Source organism: Pseudophryne corroboree, chromosome 3, assembly GCF_028390025.1.
Source record: "Pseudophryne corroboree isolate aPseCor3 chromosome 3, aPseCor3.hap2, whole genome shotgun sequence".
Classification (NCBI taxonomy): Eukaryota; Metazoa; Chordata; class Amphibia; order Anura; family Myobatrachidae; genus Pseudophryne; species Pseudophryne corroboree.
In genome coordinates, this window is record NC_086446.1 from 353669696 (window position 1) to 353686618 (window position 16923).

Genomic DNA, 16923 nt, shown 5'->3' on the forward strand with positions numbered 1-16923 from the left:
TTTTTATTATTAAAAAGCAATATTACACTATATATGTCTATATCCCTTTTATGACATCGAACAACGGGGAGGTGTATGGAGGAAGAGTTTGAATTACATTAAGAATCAAATCCTCTCCTGTTCATGCGAATATTGTCTACCTAATGGTAGACAACATCTTATGGTACGGATTCTACCTACAATTTTTATGGGAGTTTGTGGAGTGTAAAAAGTATTACACTATTGTATTTTTCTTATGTTTCATGTTGGAGGTAACAAACGTATGACAAACTTGTTCTCCAGAAGTAACTTCATGTGGAATTTGTCAGCGCCTGAAGACAGCTCGTGATATTTTTCTTTATTTGTCTATTTCTGGGTGTGTGGTGACACCTTTTATCACTGAACAATCCTCAGGCAGCTTATCAGCACACTATATGTCTTCTTTTCTTTTCAGTTGGCTGGTTAGATCGATAATCGGACAGTGTGTGGGAGCAAACGATAACCTTTCATTTACTTGCAAATGTCAAAAAAACATGTTTGATTTCTTCCAACTTGTTGCCCGAAAATCGTTCTAGTGTAGGGGCAATAAGTGGGTGGACATTGGTCGCCAGGGTCTGCCTATTTTTTTTACTCCGGACAGCAGACGTTCTCTGCTATTCCAGCACTGAGCAGGCCCTCTTGGCAGTTATCAGGACCTCCATCCACTCCAATGCCAGGGCGCATACCAATTTGGGCACAGGAACCTCTGCATACTGCTCCGGGCACAGACCACTGAAAGCTCCGACAGCAGACGTAGGCATACAGTGTCCGTCTACTTCTGTGACCTGACAAGTTGGAGAGTTGCCTGGTTAGCTGGTCTGATGAAAAAGTTGGTTAGGTGTGTGAAGCACTGTTGTACAGACAAGTTGGACAGTTGGAAGAAAGTTGGTCTGGTGTTTGGGTCAGATTAACTGGGTCCAGGGTCCTTAATCCTGTAAGGTTCAGTAGCTGTTACATATTATCAGTGCTTTTGACTCTACATCTCAAGATCTGGTAAATCTTGAAGGTCGGCAGGGGGATCCTGCACATCAGTGGGAGAGTCAGGCACATTGGCAGGGGGGTTTGGGAGGTCAGCGACGGGTCCTGGGAGTACTGACAGTGAGGGAATGGCTGCAACGCCACTCCCCCACCTGTCTGTGATTGGGGCCGCAGAATCCAGTGACATCATGACGCTGGCCACGTCATGATGTCACTACAAGGCTGAAATATTTTGGTTTTCAGAATATTTTGGTTAATGGGTATCCAGATAACGGATACCTGACCTGTAAAACACATTCTTGTACCCTTAGGACTTACATACCATTGATGCAGAGTTTTAAATACATGTATCTATACGCGTACTGTGTTTTCAAGAACAGAATGTACACCAGGTTGTAATTATACTTGAAGATTGCATGAACATCCCCTCCCCCATCATTTTGCCCCACCACTTAATCAGCCAAACTGATTACTCTCTTGAAAACTATATATGAAGGGAAATTGCTGCATGCTATAGTGAAGAGCTGAAACAGGGTTCTCACGTGGCCCATTCCCCATTAATACCCGTACGAATGAGTTATAGAGCAGGCATTTTTTAGACAGGTTTGTTTACCAGAATAGAACTGTTTTTCATTGTACATGGATAATTATATGGTTTATCCCAAATTCATGTTGATACTTGAAATACTGAGCTATTATTATGGCCTTTACTGGTGCAGAAATGTGAGGCATAGTATTGTAGGTCTGTCCTATTCCCTTACTAATAAGGTGCGTGGGCAGAAAGGACTGTCACTGTTTTCTCTCCCAGCAGCACATGGGAACGATAGAGATTTAACTTTTTCTTGCCATTAGATCTGCAACATTTTGAAGATGGTCTAAATTACATATATTTTCTTATATTTTAACAGAAAATTATGAATTCAGTATATGTGATTGCAGATTATCGGGACAGGATCAGACAAAGCTTGGTTTCTATATAATGTACAGTAATCTTCTATAATGTACAGTAATCTCCTGAGTGCGGATTATCAGAAAAGGATCAGACAGTGCTTGGTTTCTATATAATGTGAAGCTATCACTTGGTTGCAGATTAGCAGGAGATAGGATCAGACAATGATGGCTTTTTATATAATGTACAGTGATCTCCTGAGTGCAGATTATCAGAATAGGATCAGACAGTGCTGGGTATTTATATAATATACAGAGATCCAATGATAGCAGATTATTAGAACAGGAACAGACAGTGCTGGGTGTCTGTATAATCTACAGAGATCCCCTGATAGCAGATTATTAGGACAGGAACAGACAGTGCTTGGTTATTATATAATATACAGAGATCCCCTGATAGCAGATTATTAGGACAGGAACAGACAGTGCTTGGTTTCTATATAATATACAGAGATCCCCTGATAGCAGATTATTAGGACAGGAACAGACAGTACTTGGTTTCTATATAATATATAGAGATCCCCTGATAGCAGATTATTAGGACAGGAACAGACAGTGCTTGGTTTCTATATAATATACAGAGATCCCCTGATAGCAGATTATTAGGACAGGAACAGGCAGTGCTTGGTTTCTATATAATCTACAGTAATCTTTTGAGTGCGGATTATCAGAATAGGATCAGACAGTGCTTGGTTTCTATATAATGTGCAGCACTTACCTGGTTGCAGATTAGCAGGAGATAGGATCAGACAATGATGGCTTTTTATATAGGCCCTCATTCCGAGTTGATCGCTCGCAAGGCGATTTTAGCAGAGTTACACACGCTAAGCCGCCGCCTACTGGGAGTGAATCTTAGCTTCTTAAAATTGCGACCGATGTATTCGCAATATTGCGATTACAAACTACTTAGCAGTTTCAGAGTAGCTTCAGACTTACTCGGCATCTGCGATCAGTTCAGTGCTTGTCGTTCCTGGTTTGACGTCATAAACACACCCAGCGTTCGCCCAGACACTCCTCCGTTTCTCCGGCCACTCCTGCGTTTTTTCCGGAAACGGTAGCGTTTTTAACCACACGCCCCTGAAACGCCGTGTTTCCGCCCAGTAACACCCATTTCCTGTCAATCACATTACGATCGCCGGAGCGAAGAAAAAGCCGTGAGTAAAAATACTATCTTCATTGTTAAATTACTTGGCGCAGTCGCAGTGCGAATATTGCGCATGCGTACTAAGCGGAATTTTACTGCGATGCGATGAAATATACCGAGCGAACGACTCGGAATGAGGGCCATAATGCGCAGTGATCTCCTGAGTGCAGATTATCAGAATAGGATCAGACAGCACTGGGTGTCTATATAATCTACAGAGATCCAATGGTAGCTGGATGCAGTCAATATACCGCCTTTTGGGATCCTAATGCCAGAATCCCGTCAGACATGTAAATGCCGACGCCCGGAATCCCGACAGAAGCCTGGTATTCCCTACGCCACCACATGAGGGGAATAGAATAGTGTGGTGAGCGGGCCCAAATTGCAGTGAGCCCAGCTGTCGGGATTCCGACGTTGGTCTCTTGACCGCCGGGATCCTATACTGAATCCTGTGATACCACATTTTTAGGAGAATCAGACAGTGTGGGGTTTCTATATATTGTACAATGATCCCTGACTGCAAATTATCGGGGACTGGATCAGACATTGCTGGGTTTCTATATGATATACAGAGGTCTCCTGGCAGCAGATTATTAGAACAGTATTATTAGTTATTATAGTTGTATTATTTAGATGGCTCTTTGAACTTCTACCTGCAGGTGTTCATTTCCTGTTTATAGTACAGTATATACATATAATGTAACACATAGGGGTCGATTCTATTCGGCAACTTAAGAATAGCGCCGGGAATTCGCTCCCGACGCTATTCAATTCAGCTCCAGTTAAGTCGGCGATGTCCCGTTCTCGCCGACTTAACATGTAGTTTTGTCGGGAGAACGGGCAATCTCCGACTTAACTACCCGCGGCGATGCTGATTCCCGACAGAATCAGCCTCGCGCCGGCCGCGAGGCAGCACTTTTGTCGGGTTTCTTCTCTCATCCCCCGGGGATGAGAGAAGAATTCCCGACAATTGCGGGTCACTAGCAGCTGAATTGAATAGCGTCGGGAGCTAATTCCCGGCGCTATTCTTAAGTTGCCGAATAGAATCGACCCCATAGTGTATTACAGGTATGGGTAATTGGTTGTGCCCATTACAGTAAAACATGCCAGAGCACACACTACAGATAGATACATGCATACATACATACATACATACATACATACATACATACGTATGTATATAGGGGGTCATTCCGAGTTGTTCGCTCGCAAGCTGCTTTTAGCAGCTTTACACACGCTAAGCCGCCGCCTACTGGGAGTGAATCTTAGCTTCTTAAAATTGCGAACGAAAGATTCGCAATATAGCGAAAAGACATCTCTGTGCAGTTTCTGAGTAGCTCGAGACTTACTCGGCATCTGCGATCAGTTCAGTGCTTGTCGTTCCTGGTTTGACGTCATAAACACACCCAGCGTTCGCCCAGACACTCCTCCGTTTCTCCAGCCACTCCCGCGTTTTTCCCAGAAACGGTAGCGTTTTTTCGCACACACCCATAAAACGGCCAGTTTCCGCCCAGAAACACCCACTTCCTGTCAATCACATTACGATCACCAGAATGAAGAAAAAACCGTGAGTAAAAAACCTAACTGCATAGCAAATTTACTTTGCGCAGTCGCACTGCGGACATTGCGCATGCGCACTAAGCGGAAAATCGCTGCGATGCGAAAAAATTTACCGAGCGAACAACTCGGAATGACCCCCATAGTTATAACCGAGGATAAGGTGTGATATTGGAAGCTGCACAGGGTGTGCACATTGTTGTAATAGACTTTATCTTTTCTCTTTATTCTCCCCTCCCATCAGAGCTAGCGCTGGATGATTTTATACTCACCCACACTTTATTTCTACCTACGGAAGAACTCCTGGTCCAGTTACAACAGTAATATCCTTTCAGTTGTTCTATGCACTACTATCCCAGTAATGATGAACACCATGGGCGGAATGTAATGAAGTCTGAATTCAGCCAGCATTTGGCACGGCCGCCGAACTGGTTCTTCATTACATCCCGGATGATATATCTGTTATGACCATGTGCTTGTGGCCTAAAAACTGTCAGAAATATGCATAGTATTTTACTGCTGCAGAGTGTCGTCCAAGACCTTGGAGCACTACAATGCCCATTGTGTCATGTTTATTGAATGTGATAAACATGACCCATCCAAACCTTTCCATGTACTGTAGGTGCCTGTGGGGAGATCCAATATGCAAGGGTGCAGATCATGTGATCACGGCCCACCCCTCAGTGTGCCAAGATTATCAAGCATTTCAAATTGAAAGGCCCCATATGACAACAGAAATAATAATATATGAAAAACTGTATTTGCCGTACAGAAAGAAACGGTTCAAGTGTGCAGAATGTTGGTCCTAAAAATATATGGAATTATTGATTATTGTGTGAAATAAATGAAAATTCACTGCACAAACTTGTAAATACTGTCCTGATTCATTGTGCATTGTTATCTGGATATGACCCCCTTAGCTTTTCTCTCATGTGTGGCATAATTTTCCTTAACATAAGCACTTTTTGCGGCTGCAGCCGACATACTTCTCCAACATGGGAAGGAAGCGATGCTCTGCAGAAGAAGCAGGCTGTGCTCTGCGCTCTTCTACATCTACTGGACACGTACAAGGATTCTCTGCAAGAAGAGGAGAGAAGCTTCCAGTTAATCAAGGTTAGAGATGACCAGAAGATTGTTGGAGGAGACAGCATTCCTCACAAGGGCAGAGGGCCAATTTACAAAGGGCCAATTACTGCTGTACTTGAAGTTACACAGCCATATACTACATAATATAATGACACAGGGTCACACATTGCTGTACTGTACACAAGGACAAAGGTTCTCACATTACTATACTTTTGGTACAGAAGGATACAGAATCGCACACTGCTATAAAATACTTCTAGTTAAAAAGTCATAAGCTGCAATATTATGTGGCATAATTGCTTGTCACCTGTTGTCACAGCGGATGCAGGCTTTTTTTCAGGTATAACCTACATTAATTCTGTGATTCGCATGATTATTAATTTAACCCACGCAATGGCTGTCTCCACTGTGGGTAGCAGACAGATACAGTTCATGCTCTGGGATCTCTGAAGAGTTTAAGAAAGAGATACTAATGTTTCACAGGCTTCCTCAAATTACCTTGTTACCTTGCAGGATTTCTATGTCTTGGTTATGCGGGACGCTCCAAACCTTCCACAGCTCGAGGGAAATGTCATTAGGTTACATCGCTTGGTAGAGACAGCTGAACTTAGGTAAAATAAATACAGTTAAACCTCCATTTTGCATTCCCTTCTTTTACATATTTTCATTGTTTTTAATGGTAGCTTCATTTAATAATGTAATTCAAATGGCCCATTCTCTTGATGTAGATTGCCTTTTACACCTTAAAATGTACCTAGATGTAGTAATTTTTACAGTTAATAGTTGTTTTTACCACTATACAATTACAGGACAAGAATGCAGGAGCACATCTCAGACACTAAAGTCATAAACAAATGTTTGTTATTGAGATGAATGTGTGTAAAGTGTGTTCCTGCATTCTTGTCTTGTATTATGTTAGTTACAGTGGTGATCTAAGTTTTTGTACATTTGACAAACTTAGTGCAGAGTGTAAATCTCCATTTATTGTACTGCATGCCCTCCAATATTTGGGAGTTTGGAATCAAGATAGGGGGCATGTACTGTATTGTTTGTTAATTGTGTGTTATGTTATTTCACATTTCTGCTATCACTGAGAGGCTATACAATTTGGAGTAATGGGCCCTACACACTGGCCGATATTTTGAAAGATATGAACGATCTCGTTCATAAATGAACGAGATCTCGTTCATATCTTTCAGTGTGGAGACTTAAGCGATGAACGATGCGCGTCCCCGCGCTCGTTCATCGCTGGTCTCCTGTCGGCTGTGCATGCAGGCCAATATGGACGATCTCGTCCATATTTGCCTGCACGTCTATGGAGCCGGGTGACGGGGGGAGTGAAGAAGCTTCACTCCCCCCGTCACTGCCCCCCCCCGCCGCCGGGTCGCTCGTCGGCCGTATCGGCCGTCGGGCACCTCGGCCAGTGAGTAGGGCCCATAAAGCAGGTGCATATGCTACTCTTGCCTTGCCACATACTATATTTGGGAAGAGGTTACAATACCGCCAGTTGGGATCCCGGCTGTCACAATACTGATGCCAGAATCCCAACAGGGGGTGAAATGCCGCCACCAGAATACCGGCGACACAGGCTATTCTTCCTCTGCGGGTATCCTCGACACCCATAGATGGAGAATATATCCTATGGTAAGCGCAGCGAGTCACCGTTCCTGCAGCATGGCGGGAGCGTGATGCCAGCATTCTGGCAGACAGGATATAAATCTACAACACAAAAAAAAGAAATGCATGAGAGTGAGAGGGGGAAGAGAGAGAGAGAGAGAGAGAGTAGTGGGAGAGAAAGATGAGTGAGCGCATCAAAAAGAGAAAGAGACATACAGTATATAGGGCCCGATTCAGTATGGATCGCAAAACCAAGGGGCTAATTCAGACCTGATCGCTGCTGTGCGTTTTCGCACAGCGGGCGATCAGGTCCAAGCTGCGCATGCACCGCAATTCGCAGGTGCGTCGCACGGGTACAAAGCGGATCGTCGCTCAGCAAAGGGTTTGTGCAACGGATCTGTTCACATGGGCGATCAAAAGGAAATTGACAGGAAGAAGGCGTTTGTGGGTGTCAACTGACCGTTTTCTGGGAGTGTCTGGAAAAACGCAGGCGTGTCCATGCGTTTGCAGGGAGGGTTCCTGACGTCAGTTCCAGTCCCAGACAGGCTGATGTGATCTCAGCGGATGAGTAAGTGCATTGTAAGTCCTGGGCTGCGCAGAGACTGCACAAAATCTGTTTGTACAGCTCTGCTACACATGTGTTCGCACACTTGCACAGCTAAAATACACTCCCCCTGTGACTATCTGATCGCAGCAGTGCAAAATCGCTTGCTAGTGATTAGGTCTGAACAAGGCCCCATGTGTAGTGCAGGGGGCAGATATATCATGTGCAGAGAGAGTTAGATTTGGGTGGGTTATATTGTTTTTGTGCAGGGTAAATATTGGCTGCTTCATTTATACAATGCAATTTAAATTTCAGTTTGAACACACCCCACACATGGGTGGTCTTCTGTATGCCGAATGTCGGGATCCCGGCGCACAGTATACCGGCGCCGGAATCCCGACACCCGGCATACCGACAACTATTCTCCATCGTGGGGGTTCACGACCCCCATGGAGGGAGAATAAAATAGTGTGGCGCACGTAGCGAGCCCGCAAGGGGCTCCTTTGCGCACGCCACGCTGTCGGTATGCCGGCGGTCGGGCGCCGGTATGCTGGTCGCCGGGAGCCCGAGGGCCGGCATACCGTACTACACCCTCCACACATATCTACCTCTCTCTGCACATGTTATATCTGCCCCAGCTGCAGTGCACATGGTCTTGCCCATTAGAGAAAGATTTTGCGATCCATGCTGGATCAGGCCCCTAGCCTTTTTTTCAGGTTGCAATTTCCATCCTAATCTACATGAACCCTATATCGTTTCCCCAGTGTCATTAATCCCATTTCACAATGTCAGAATAATGCAGCCCAGTAGAAACTTACACAATTGTTTTGAGATGAAATGCAAATAATTTTCCTTCTTTTCCTTTTTTTTAATTTAACTGTAATATTAAACAATAAAAAAGTGATACTGTTAATATCAAACAGCATACAGAATCATGACAGTCTCTTTTAGGTCACATCACAACATGTCATCTTCTTCATTCAGACTTACAGATGGCAGTGCAGCTCCTTGCTCTAAACAGGTCAAGCCACTCTTCCGCCATTTCCGACGGATTGACTCCTGCCTGCAGCCACGGGTAGCATTCAGGGGTTCAGATGAAAGTAAGTTTCCCATTCTTTACACAATGTTGCCTAATTTATTCTACCAGTCACTCTGCATGATATGAATATGTATAGCTGTAATGGCACCTCTGGGCCATTGCTGCCACCTATGTCACTGTGCCTGTCTATTGGTAAGCAGAATTATTCTGTGCAATGTATTTACAAATGCCACCTTATGCATTTGGGATATGGGCCCATTACTTCATTCTGGCTGTTACAATTTCCCAGGTTAGGAAGAGCCAAAAATTCTATATTCTCTGCTTCTGTTTAACTGTGCCACCCCGTGGCACAAAAATTGACTCTGCTCTTTGTCACCCTATATTTGTTATTGTACTTCATTAAATTCTGACACTGTCATCCATTTTATCTTGCTGTCAGTTTTCTGCAGGGTCTACATGCCCGACCATTCCTATGTTACCATTCGGAGTCGCCTTTCTGCATCAGTTTCTGATATCCTCAGCTCTGTCTCAGAGAAACTTCAATATTCAGAGGAGCAGGGACAGAGAGAGGAGCCTCTAATCTTGGTGGCTGTTACCAGCGCTGGTGGTGAGTGGAGTTGGCATTACTTCCCTTTTGTTAGTTTGATGAGGAAAAAGAGAATGTCTCATTTGTACTATGCATGTTACTTCATTATACAGTATTTCATATGGAGGCTGATGCTGTTTGTTATGCAGGGATGGTACAATTGCTGAATGAGGAGGCTGGCACTGTTACTGTTTGTGGGAGGGACACTGGCATCAGGGATGCGTTATTCATGTTATTGTATGTATTATAGAATGCTTGCATCTGTTACTATATAGATTGATTTTGATGCCACCTGATAGGTAGATGTGTTGTTTATGTGATGGGAAGGCTGTGGTGAGGAGACCGAGTCTTGTGCTATGCTAGGGTGGCACAATTACTCTATGTGATGGAAAGCTGATACTGTTAGTGGTTCCCAAACAGTCACTGGGGCAGATGTATTAAACCTGGAAAAGTGATAAATGATAAGTGGAAGGTGAGCACGCACCAGCCAATCAGCTCCTAACTGTAATTTCTCTATCGTCCTAGTGGATGCTGGGGTTCCTGAAAGGACCAGGGGGATAGCGGCTCCGCAGGAGACAGGGCACAAAAAGTAAAGCTTTAGGATCAGGTGGTGTGCACTGGCTCCTCCCCCTATGACCCTCCTCCAAGCCTCAGTTAGATTTTTGTGCCCGGCCGAGAAGGGTGCAATCTAGGTGGCTCTCCTAAAGAGCTGCTTAGAAAAGTTTAGCTTAGGTTTTTTATTTTACAGTGAGTCCTGCTGGCAACAGGATCACTGCAACGAGGGACTTAGGGGAGAAGAAGTGAACTCACCTGCGTGCAGGATGGATTGGCTTCTTTGGCTACTGGACATTAGCTCCAGAGGGACGATCACAGGTACAGCCTGGATGGTCACCGGAGCCTCGCCGCCGGCCCCCTTGCAGATGCTGAAAAGAGAAGAAGGTCCAGAATCGGCGGCAGAAGACTCCTCAGTCTTCTTAAGGTAGCGCACAGCACTGCAGCTGTGCGCCATTGCTCTCAGCACACTTCACACGGCAGTCACTGAGGGTGCAGGGCGCTGGGAGGGGGGCGCCCTGGGAGGCAATGTAAACCTATTTTTTGGCAAAAAATACCTCACATATAGCCTCCGGGGGCTATATGGAGATATTTAACCCCTGCCAGAATCCGTTGAAGAGCGGGAGACGAGCCCGCCGAAAAAGGGGCGGGGCCTATCTCCTCAGCACACAGCGCCATTTTCCCTCACAGAAAGGCTGGAGGGAAGGCTCCCAGGCTCTCCCCTGCACTGCACTACAGAAACAGGGTTAAAACAGAGAGGGGGGCACTAATTTGGCGTTAGAAATATATAAAAAGATGCTATAAGGGAAAACACTTATATAAGGTTGTCCCTATATAATTATAGCGTTTTTTGGTGTGTGCTGGCAAACTCTCCCTCTGTCTCTCCAAAGGGCTAGTGGGTCCTGTCCTCTATCAGAGCATTCCCTGTGTGTGTGCTGTGTGTCGGTACGTGTGTGTCGACATGTATGAGGACGATGTTGGTGAGGAGGCGGAGCAATTGCCTGTAATGGTGATGTCACTCTCTAGGGAGTCGACACCGGAATGGATGGCTTATTTAGGGAATTACGTGATAATGTCAACACGCTGCAAGGTCGGTTGACGACATGAGACGGCCCACAAACAATTAGTACCGGTCCAGACGTCTCAAAAACACCGTCAGGGGTTTTAAAACGCCCGTTTACCTTAGTCGGTCGACACAGACACAGACACGGACACTGAATCCAGTGTCGACGGTGAATAAACAAACGTATTCCTTATTAGGGCCACACGTTAAGGGCAATGAAGGAGGGGTTACATATTTCTGATACTACAAGTACCACAAAAGAGGGTATTATGTGGGATGTGAAAAAACTACCTGTAGTTTTTCCTGAATCAGATAAATTAAATGAAGTGTGTGATGATGCGTGGGTTCCCCCCGATAGAAAATTATTGGCGGTATACCCTTCCCCGCCAGAAGTTAGGGCGCGTTGGGAAACACCCCTTAGGGTGGATAAGGCGCTCACACGCTTATCAAAACAAGTGGCGGTACCGTCTATAGATAGGGCCGTCCTCAAGGAACCAGCTGACAGGAGGCTGGAAAATATCATATAAAAGTATATACACACATACTGGTGTTATACTGCGACCAGCGATCGCCTCAGCCTGGATGTGCAGAGCTGGGGTGGCTTGGTCGGATTCCCTGACTAAAAATATTGATACCCTTGACAGGGACAGTATTTTATTGACTATAGAGCATTTAAAGGATGCATTTCTATATATGCGAGATGCACAGAGGGATATTTGCACTCTGGCATCAAGAGTAAGTGCGATGTCCATATCTGCCAGAAGATGTTTATGGACACGACAGTGGTCAGGTGATGCAGATTCCAAACGGCACAAAGGTGTATTGCCGTATAAAGGAAGAGGAGTTATTTGGGGTCGGTCCATCGGACCTGGTGGCCACGGCAACTGCTGGAAAATCCACCGTTTTTACCCTAAGTCACATCTCTGCAGAAAAAGACACCGTCTTTTCAGCCTCAGTCCTTTCGTCCCTATAAGAGTCATATTTGCCCAGGGATAGAGGAAAGGGAAGAAGACTGCAGCAGGCAGCCCATTCCCAGGAACAGAAGCCTTCCACCGCTTCTGCCAAGCTCTCAGCATGACGCTGGGACCGTACAGGACCCTTGGATCCTACAAGTAGTATCCCAGGGGTACAGATTGGAATGTCGAAACGTTTCCCCCTCGCAGGCTCCTGAAGTCTGCTTTACCAAGGTCTCCCTCCGACAAGGAGGCAGTATAGAAAAAAATTCACAAGCTGTATTCCCAGCAGGTGATAATCAAATTACCCCTCCTACAACAAGGAAAGGGGTATTATTCCACACTATATTGTGGTACTGAAGCCAGAAGGCTAGGTGAGACCTATTCTAAATCTAAAAAAATTTGAACACTTACAAAGGTTCAAAGCAAGAGGGAGTCACTCAGAGCAGTGATAACGAACCAGGAAGAAGGGGACTATATAGTGTCCCGGGACATCAGGGATGCTTACCTCCATGTCCCAAATTTGCCCTTCTCACTAAGGGTACCTCAGGTTCGTGGTATAGAACTGTCACTATCAGTTTCAGACGCTGCCGTTTGGATTGTCCACGGCACCCCGGGTCTTTACCAAGGTAATGGCCGAAATGATGATTCTTCTTCGAAGAAAAGGCGTCTTAAATTACCCCTTACTTGGACGATCTCCTGATAAGGGCAAAGTCCAGGGAACAGTTGGAGGTCGGAGTAGCACTATCTCGGATACTGCTACAACAGCACGGGTGGATTCTAAATATTCCAAAATCGCAGCTGATCCTGACGACACGTCTGCTGTGCCTAGGGATGATTCTGGACACAGTCCAGAAAAAGGTGTTTCTCCCGGAAGAGAAAGCCAGGGAGTTATCCGAGCTAGTCAAGAACCTCCTAAAACCAGGAAAAGTGTCAGTGCATCATTGCACAAGGGTCCTGGTAAAAATGGTGGCTTCCTACGAAGAAATTCCATTCGGCAGATTTCACGCAAGAACTTTTCAGTGGGATCTGCTGGACAAATGGTCCGGATTGCATCTTCAGATGCATCAGCGGATAACCCTATATCCAAGGACAAGGGTGTCTCTCCTGTGGTGGTTACAGAGTGCTCATCTTCTAGAGGGCCGCAGATTCGGCATTCAGGATTGGATGCTGGTGACCACGGAGGCCAGCCCGAGAGGCTGGGGAGCAGTCACACAAGGAAAAAATTTCCAGGGAGTGTGATCAAGTCTGGAGACTTTTCTCCACATAAATATACTGGAGCTAAGGGTAAATTTATAATGCTCTAAGCTTAGCAAGACCTCTGCTTCAAGGTCAGCCGGTATTGATCCAGTGGGAAAAACATCACGGCAGTCGCCCACGTAAACAGACAGGGCGGCACAAGAAGCAGGAGGGCAATGGCAAAAACTGCAAGGACTTTTCGCTGGGCGGAAAATCATGTGATAGCACTGTCAGCAGTGTTTCATTCCGGGAGTGGAAACTGGGAAGCAGACTTCCTCAGCAGGCACGACCTCCACCCGGGAGAGTGGAAAATTCATCGGGAAGTTTTTCCACATGATTGTGAACCGTTGGGAAATACCAAGGTGGACATGATGGCGTCCCGTCTGAACAAAAAACGGGACAGGTATTGCGCCAGGTCAAGAGACCCTCAGGCAATAGCTGTGGACGTTCTGGTAACACCGTGGGTGTACCAGTCGGTGTATGTGTTCCCTACTCTGCTTCTCATACCTAAGGTACTGAGAATTATAAGACGTAGAGGAGTAAGAACTATACTCATGGCTCCGGATTGGCAAAGAAGGACTTGGTACCCGGAACTTCAAGAGATGCTCACAGAGGACTTATGGCCTCTGCCGCTAAGAAGGGACTTGCTTCAGCAAGTACCATGTCTGTTCCAATACTTACCGCAGCTGCGTTTGACGGCATGGCGGTGGAACGCCGGATCCTAAGGGAAAAAGGCATTCCGGAAGAGGTCATTCCTACCCTGGTCAAAGCCAGGAAGGAGGTGACCGCACAACATTATCACCACATGTGGCGAAAATATGTTGCGTGGTGTGAGGCCAGGAAGGCCCCACGAAGAAATTTCAACTCGGTCGATTCCTGCATTTCCTGCAAACAGGAGTGTCTATGGGCCTCAAATTGGGGCCCATTAAGGTTCAAATTTCGGCCCTGTCGATTTTCTTCCAGAAAGAATTGGCTTCAGTTCCTGAAGTCCAGAAGTTTGTCAAGGGAGTATTGCATATACAACCCCCTTTTGTGCCTCCAGTGGCACTGTGGGATCTCAACGTAGTTCTGGGATTCCTCAAATCACATTGGTTTAAAACCAGTCAAATCTGTGGATTTGAAGCATCTCACATGAAAAGTGACCATGCTCTTGGCCCTGGCCTGGGCCAGGCGAGTGTCAAATTGGTGGTTTTTTTCTCAAAAAAGCCCATATCTGTTTGTCCATTCGGACAGGGCAGAGCTGCGGACTCGTCCCCAGTTCTCTCCCTAAGTTGGTGTCAGTGTTTCACCTGAACCAGCTTATTGTGGTGCCTTGCGCCTACTAGGGACTTGGAGGACTCCAAGTTGCTGGATGTTGTCAGGGCCCTGAAAGTATAGGTTCCAGGACGGCTGGAGTCAGGAAAACTGACTTGCTGTTATCCTGTATGCACCCAACAAACTGGGTGCTCTTGCTTCTAAGCAGACTATTGCTAGTTGGATGTGTAATACAATTCAGCTTGCACATTCTGTGGCAGGCCTGCCACAGCCAAAATATGTAAATGCCCATTCCACAAGGAAGGTGGGCTCATCTTGGGCGGCTGCCCGAGGGGTCTCGGCATTACAACTTTGCCGAGCTGCTACTTGGTCAGGGGCAAACACGTTTGCAAAATTCTACAAATTTGATACCCTGGCTGAGGAGGACCTGGAGTTCTCTCATTCGGTGCTGCAGAGTCATCCGCACTCTCCCGCCCGTTTGGGAGCTTTGGTATAATCCCCATGGTCCTTTCAGGAACCCCAGCATCCACTAGGACGATAGAGAAAATAAGAATTTACTTACCGATAATTCTATTTCTCGGAGTCCGTAGTGGATGCTGGGCGCCCATCCCAAGTGCGGATTATCTGCATTACTTGTACATAGTTACAAAAAATCGGGTTATTATTGTTGTGAGCCATCTTTCAGAGGCTCCGCTGTTATCATACTGTTAACTGGGTTCAGATCACAGGTTGTACAGTGTGATTGGTGTGGCTGGTATGAGTCTTACCCGGGATTCAAAATCCTTCCTTATTGTGTACGCTCGTCCGGGCACAGTATCCTAACTGAGGCTTGGAGGAGGGTCATAGGGGGAGGAGCCAGTGCACACCACCTGATCCTAAAGCTTTACTTTTTGTGCCCTGTCTCCTGCGGAGCCGCTATCCCCCTGGTCCTTTCAGGAACCCCAGCATCCACTACGGACTCCGAGAAATAGAATTATCGGTAAGTAAATTCTTATTTTTTCAAACTTGTAATTCAAACCTCCAGGCTTAATACATCTGCCCCTCTGTCCTCAAGGAGCACAAACAGGTCACTGTTTCCTTACCGCCCAGCAGGTGCACTGTGTATCACCAACTGTCACATTTTAAAAATCCACAGATAACCTGGAAAACGTGAACTGTGTGGGGTCCTTGAGGAACCACTGTGCTAATGTATCATGTGCTAGTCTGGAGTGGCACAATCACTGTATGTGATGGGAAGCTGTTACTGCTAATGTATGGTGAGGAGACTGAGGGGTCTATTCATGAAGCTGTGAGAAGAGTGGATAAACAGACCAGTGGAGAAGTTGCCCATAGCAACCAATCAGCATCTCCCTTACATTTTATAGAATGCACTTGTGAAAACATTTTGGGTAATAACTTCCACGGGTTATATATTCCACTTATGAAAGGTACCAGATGAGGCAGCCACGGAGGGCGCACTATGTAGGATTACCGGGGGTGGAATAGGTCACCCCTAGAAGAGATGACACAAAATGGGTAGTTGCAGTGACCTAACACTAGGAGTAGGGTCCCACCATAACTGTCAGGTCCATGTATTTTTCATCCCATCCACAAGCGTACTAGATGAGGCAGCCATGTTGGGCCCACTACGAAGGTTACACCGTGGGAGATAAGCCATACAAAGACCCAAAGCATATATGGAAAACAGACTGGTGTGGCTGTATGATATACCCTGTATGAATAGATCCATATGAATCCACCCGTCCCACAGAGGGTGCACTTCAGTGGTGCCGAAGGCCATGGTACAAAGCGTGGAACAGTAAATACGGCAAACGGAGATGCAGTACAGACAAGATTTATAGTGGAACCACATGCTGACTGATGGAGAGTTCAGGGCTACGGACGCCGTGGTGGGGGCAGTCAGTAGGTATGTTCTGTGTAGAGAGTCCAGAATTTACCAGTACCGGGCATGGTCCAAGAGTGATGGTGGTGGTCCGGGTAGCGGGGTGCAGCGTAGTCGGGTCCAGGCAGAGCGTGATGGTGGCACCAGATGTAGCTGCTGTGGCCATTGGTTGAGTGCTGTAGGGGGCCACCGGTAATTGAGCAGATGGAGTGGCCTTGGGGAGGTGGGGGCAGCAGGGGGGATGCCATGCTGATTTCCTTCCTCCCGACACAGGGGGACCAGCATCTGATGCATGTAGGGGTGCAAGATGGCGACAGCAGGCAGGTCCCATCACTCCCCCCATCTCCCGAGCAGGCAGCATCAGGCCAAGACGGGACCCGGACAGGGCACTCAAGGCTCTGAAGTCCAGGCTCTAGTCGACAGCAACAGGCTGGGCTGCAGTTGAGAGTGGTGAAACCCGGAG

The 16923-nt window shown here is 46.4% G+C and overlaps 1 protein-coding gene across 5 annotated transcripts in view; it reads left to right on the forward strand.

The window, feature by feature from the left end:
• RAPGEFL1 (Rap guanine nucleotide exchange factor like 1) overlaps positions 1-16923 on the forward strand; it is a 136013-nt gene that overhangs the window by 41620 nt on the left and 77470 nt on the right. For 3 of the 5 annotated variants that reach the window (XM_063959774.1, XM_063959770.1, XM_063959773.1), the window contains 5 exons: positions 4890-4968; positions 5608-5758; positions 6245-6342; positions 8844-8992; positions 9371-9538. In XM_063959774.1, the coding sequence (XP_063815844.1) occupies positions 4890-4968; positions 5608-5758; positions 6245-6342; positions 8844-8992; positions 9371-9538 (645 nt within the window). Of the gene's footprint in view, positions 1-4889; positions 4969-5604; positions 5759-6244; positions 6343-8843; positions 8993-9370; positions 9539-16923 lie in introns of all 5 variants that reach the window. The other 2 variants (XM_063959771.1, XM_063959772.1) reach the window with 2 other exon arrangements.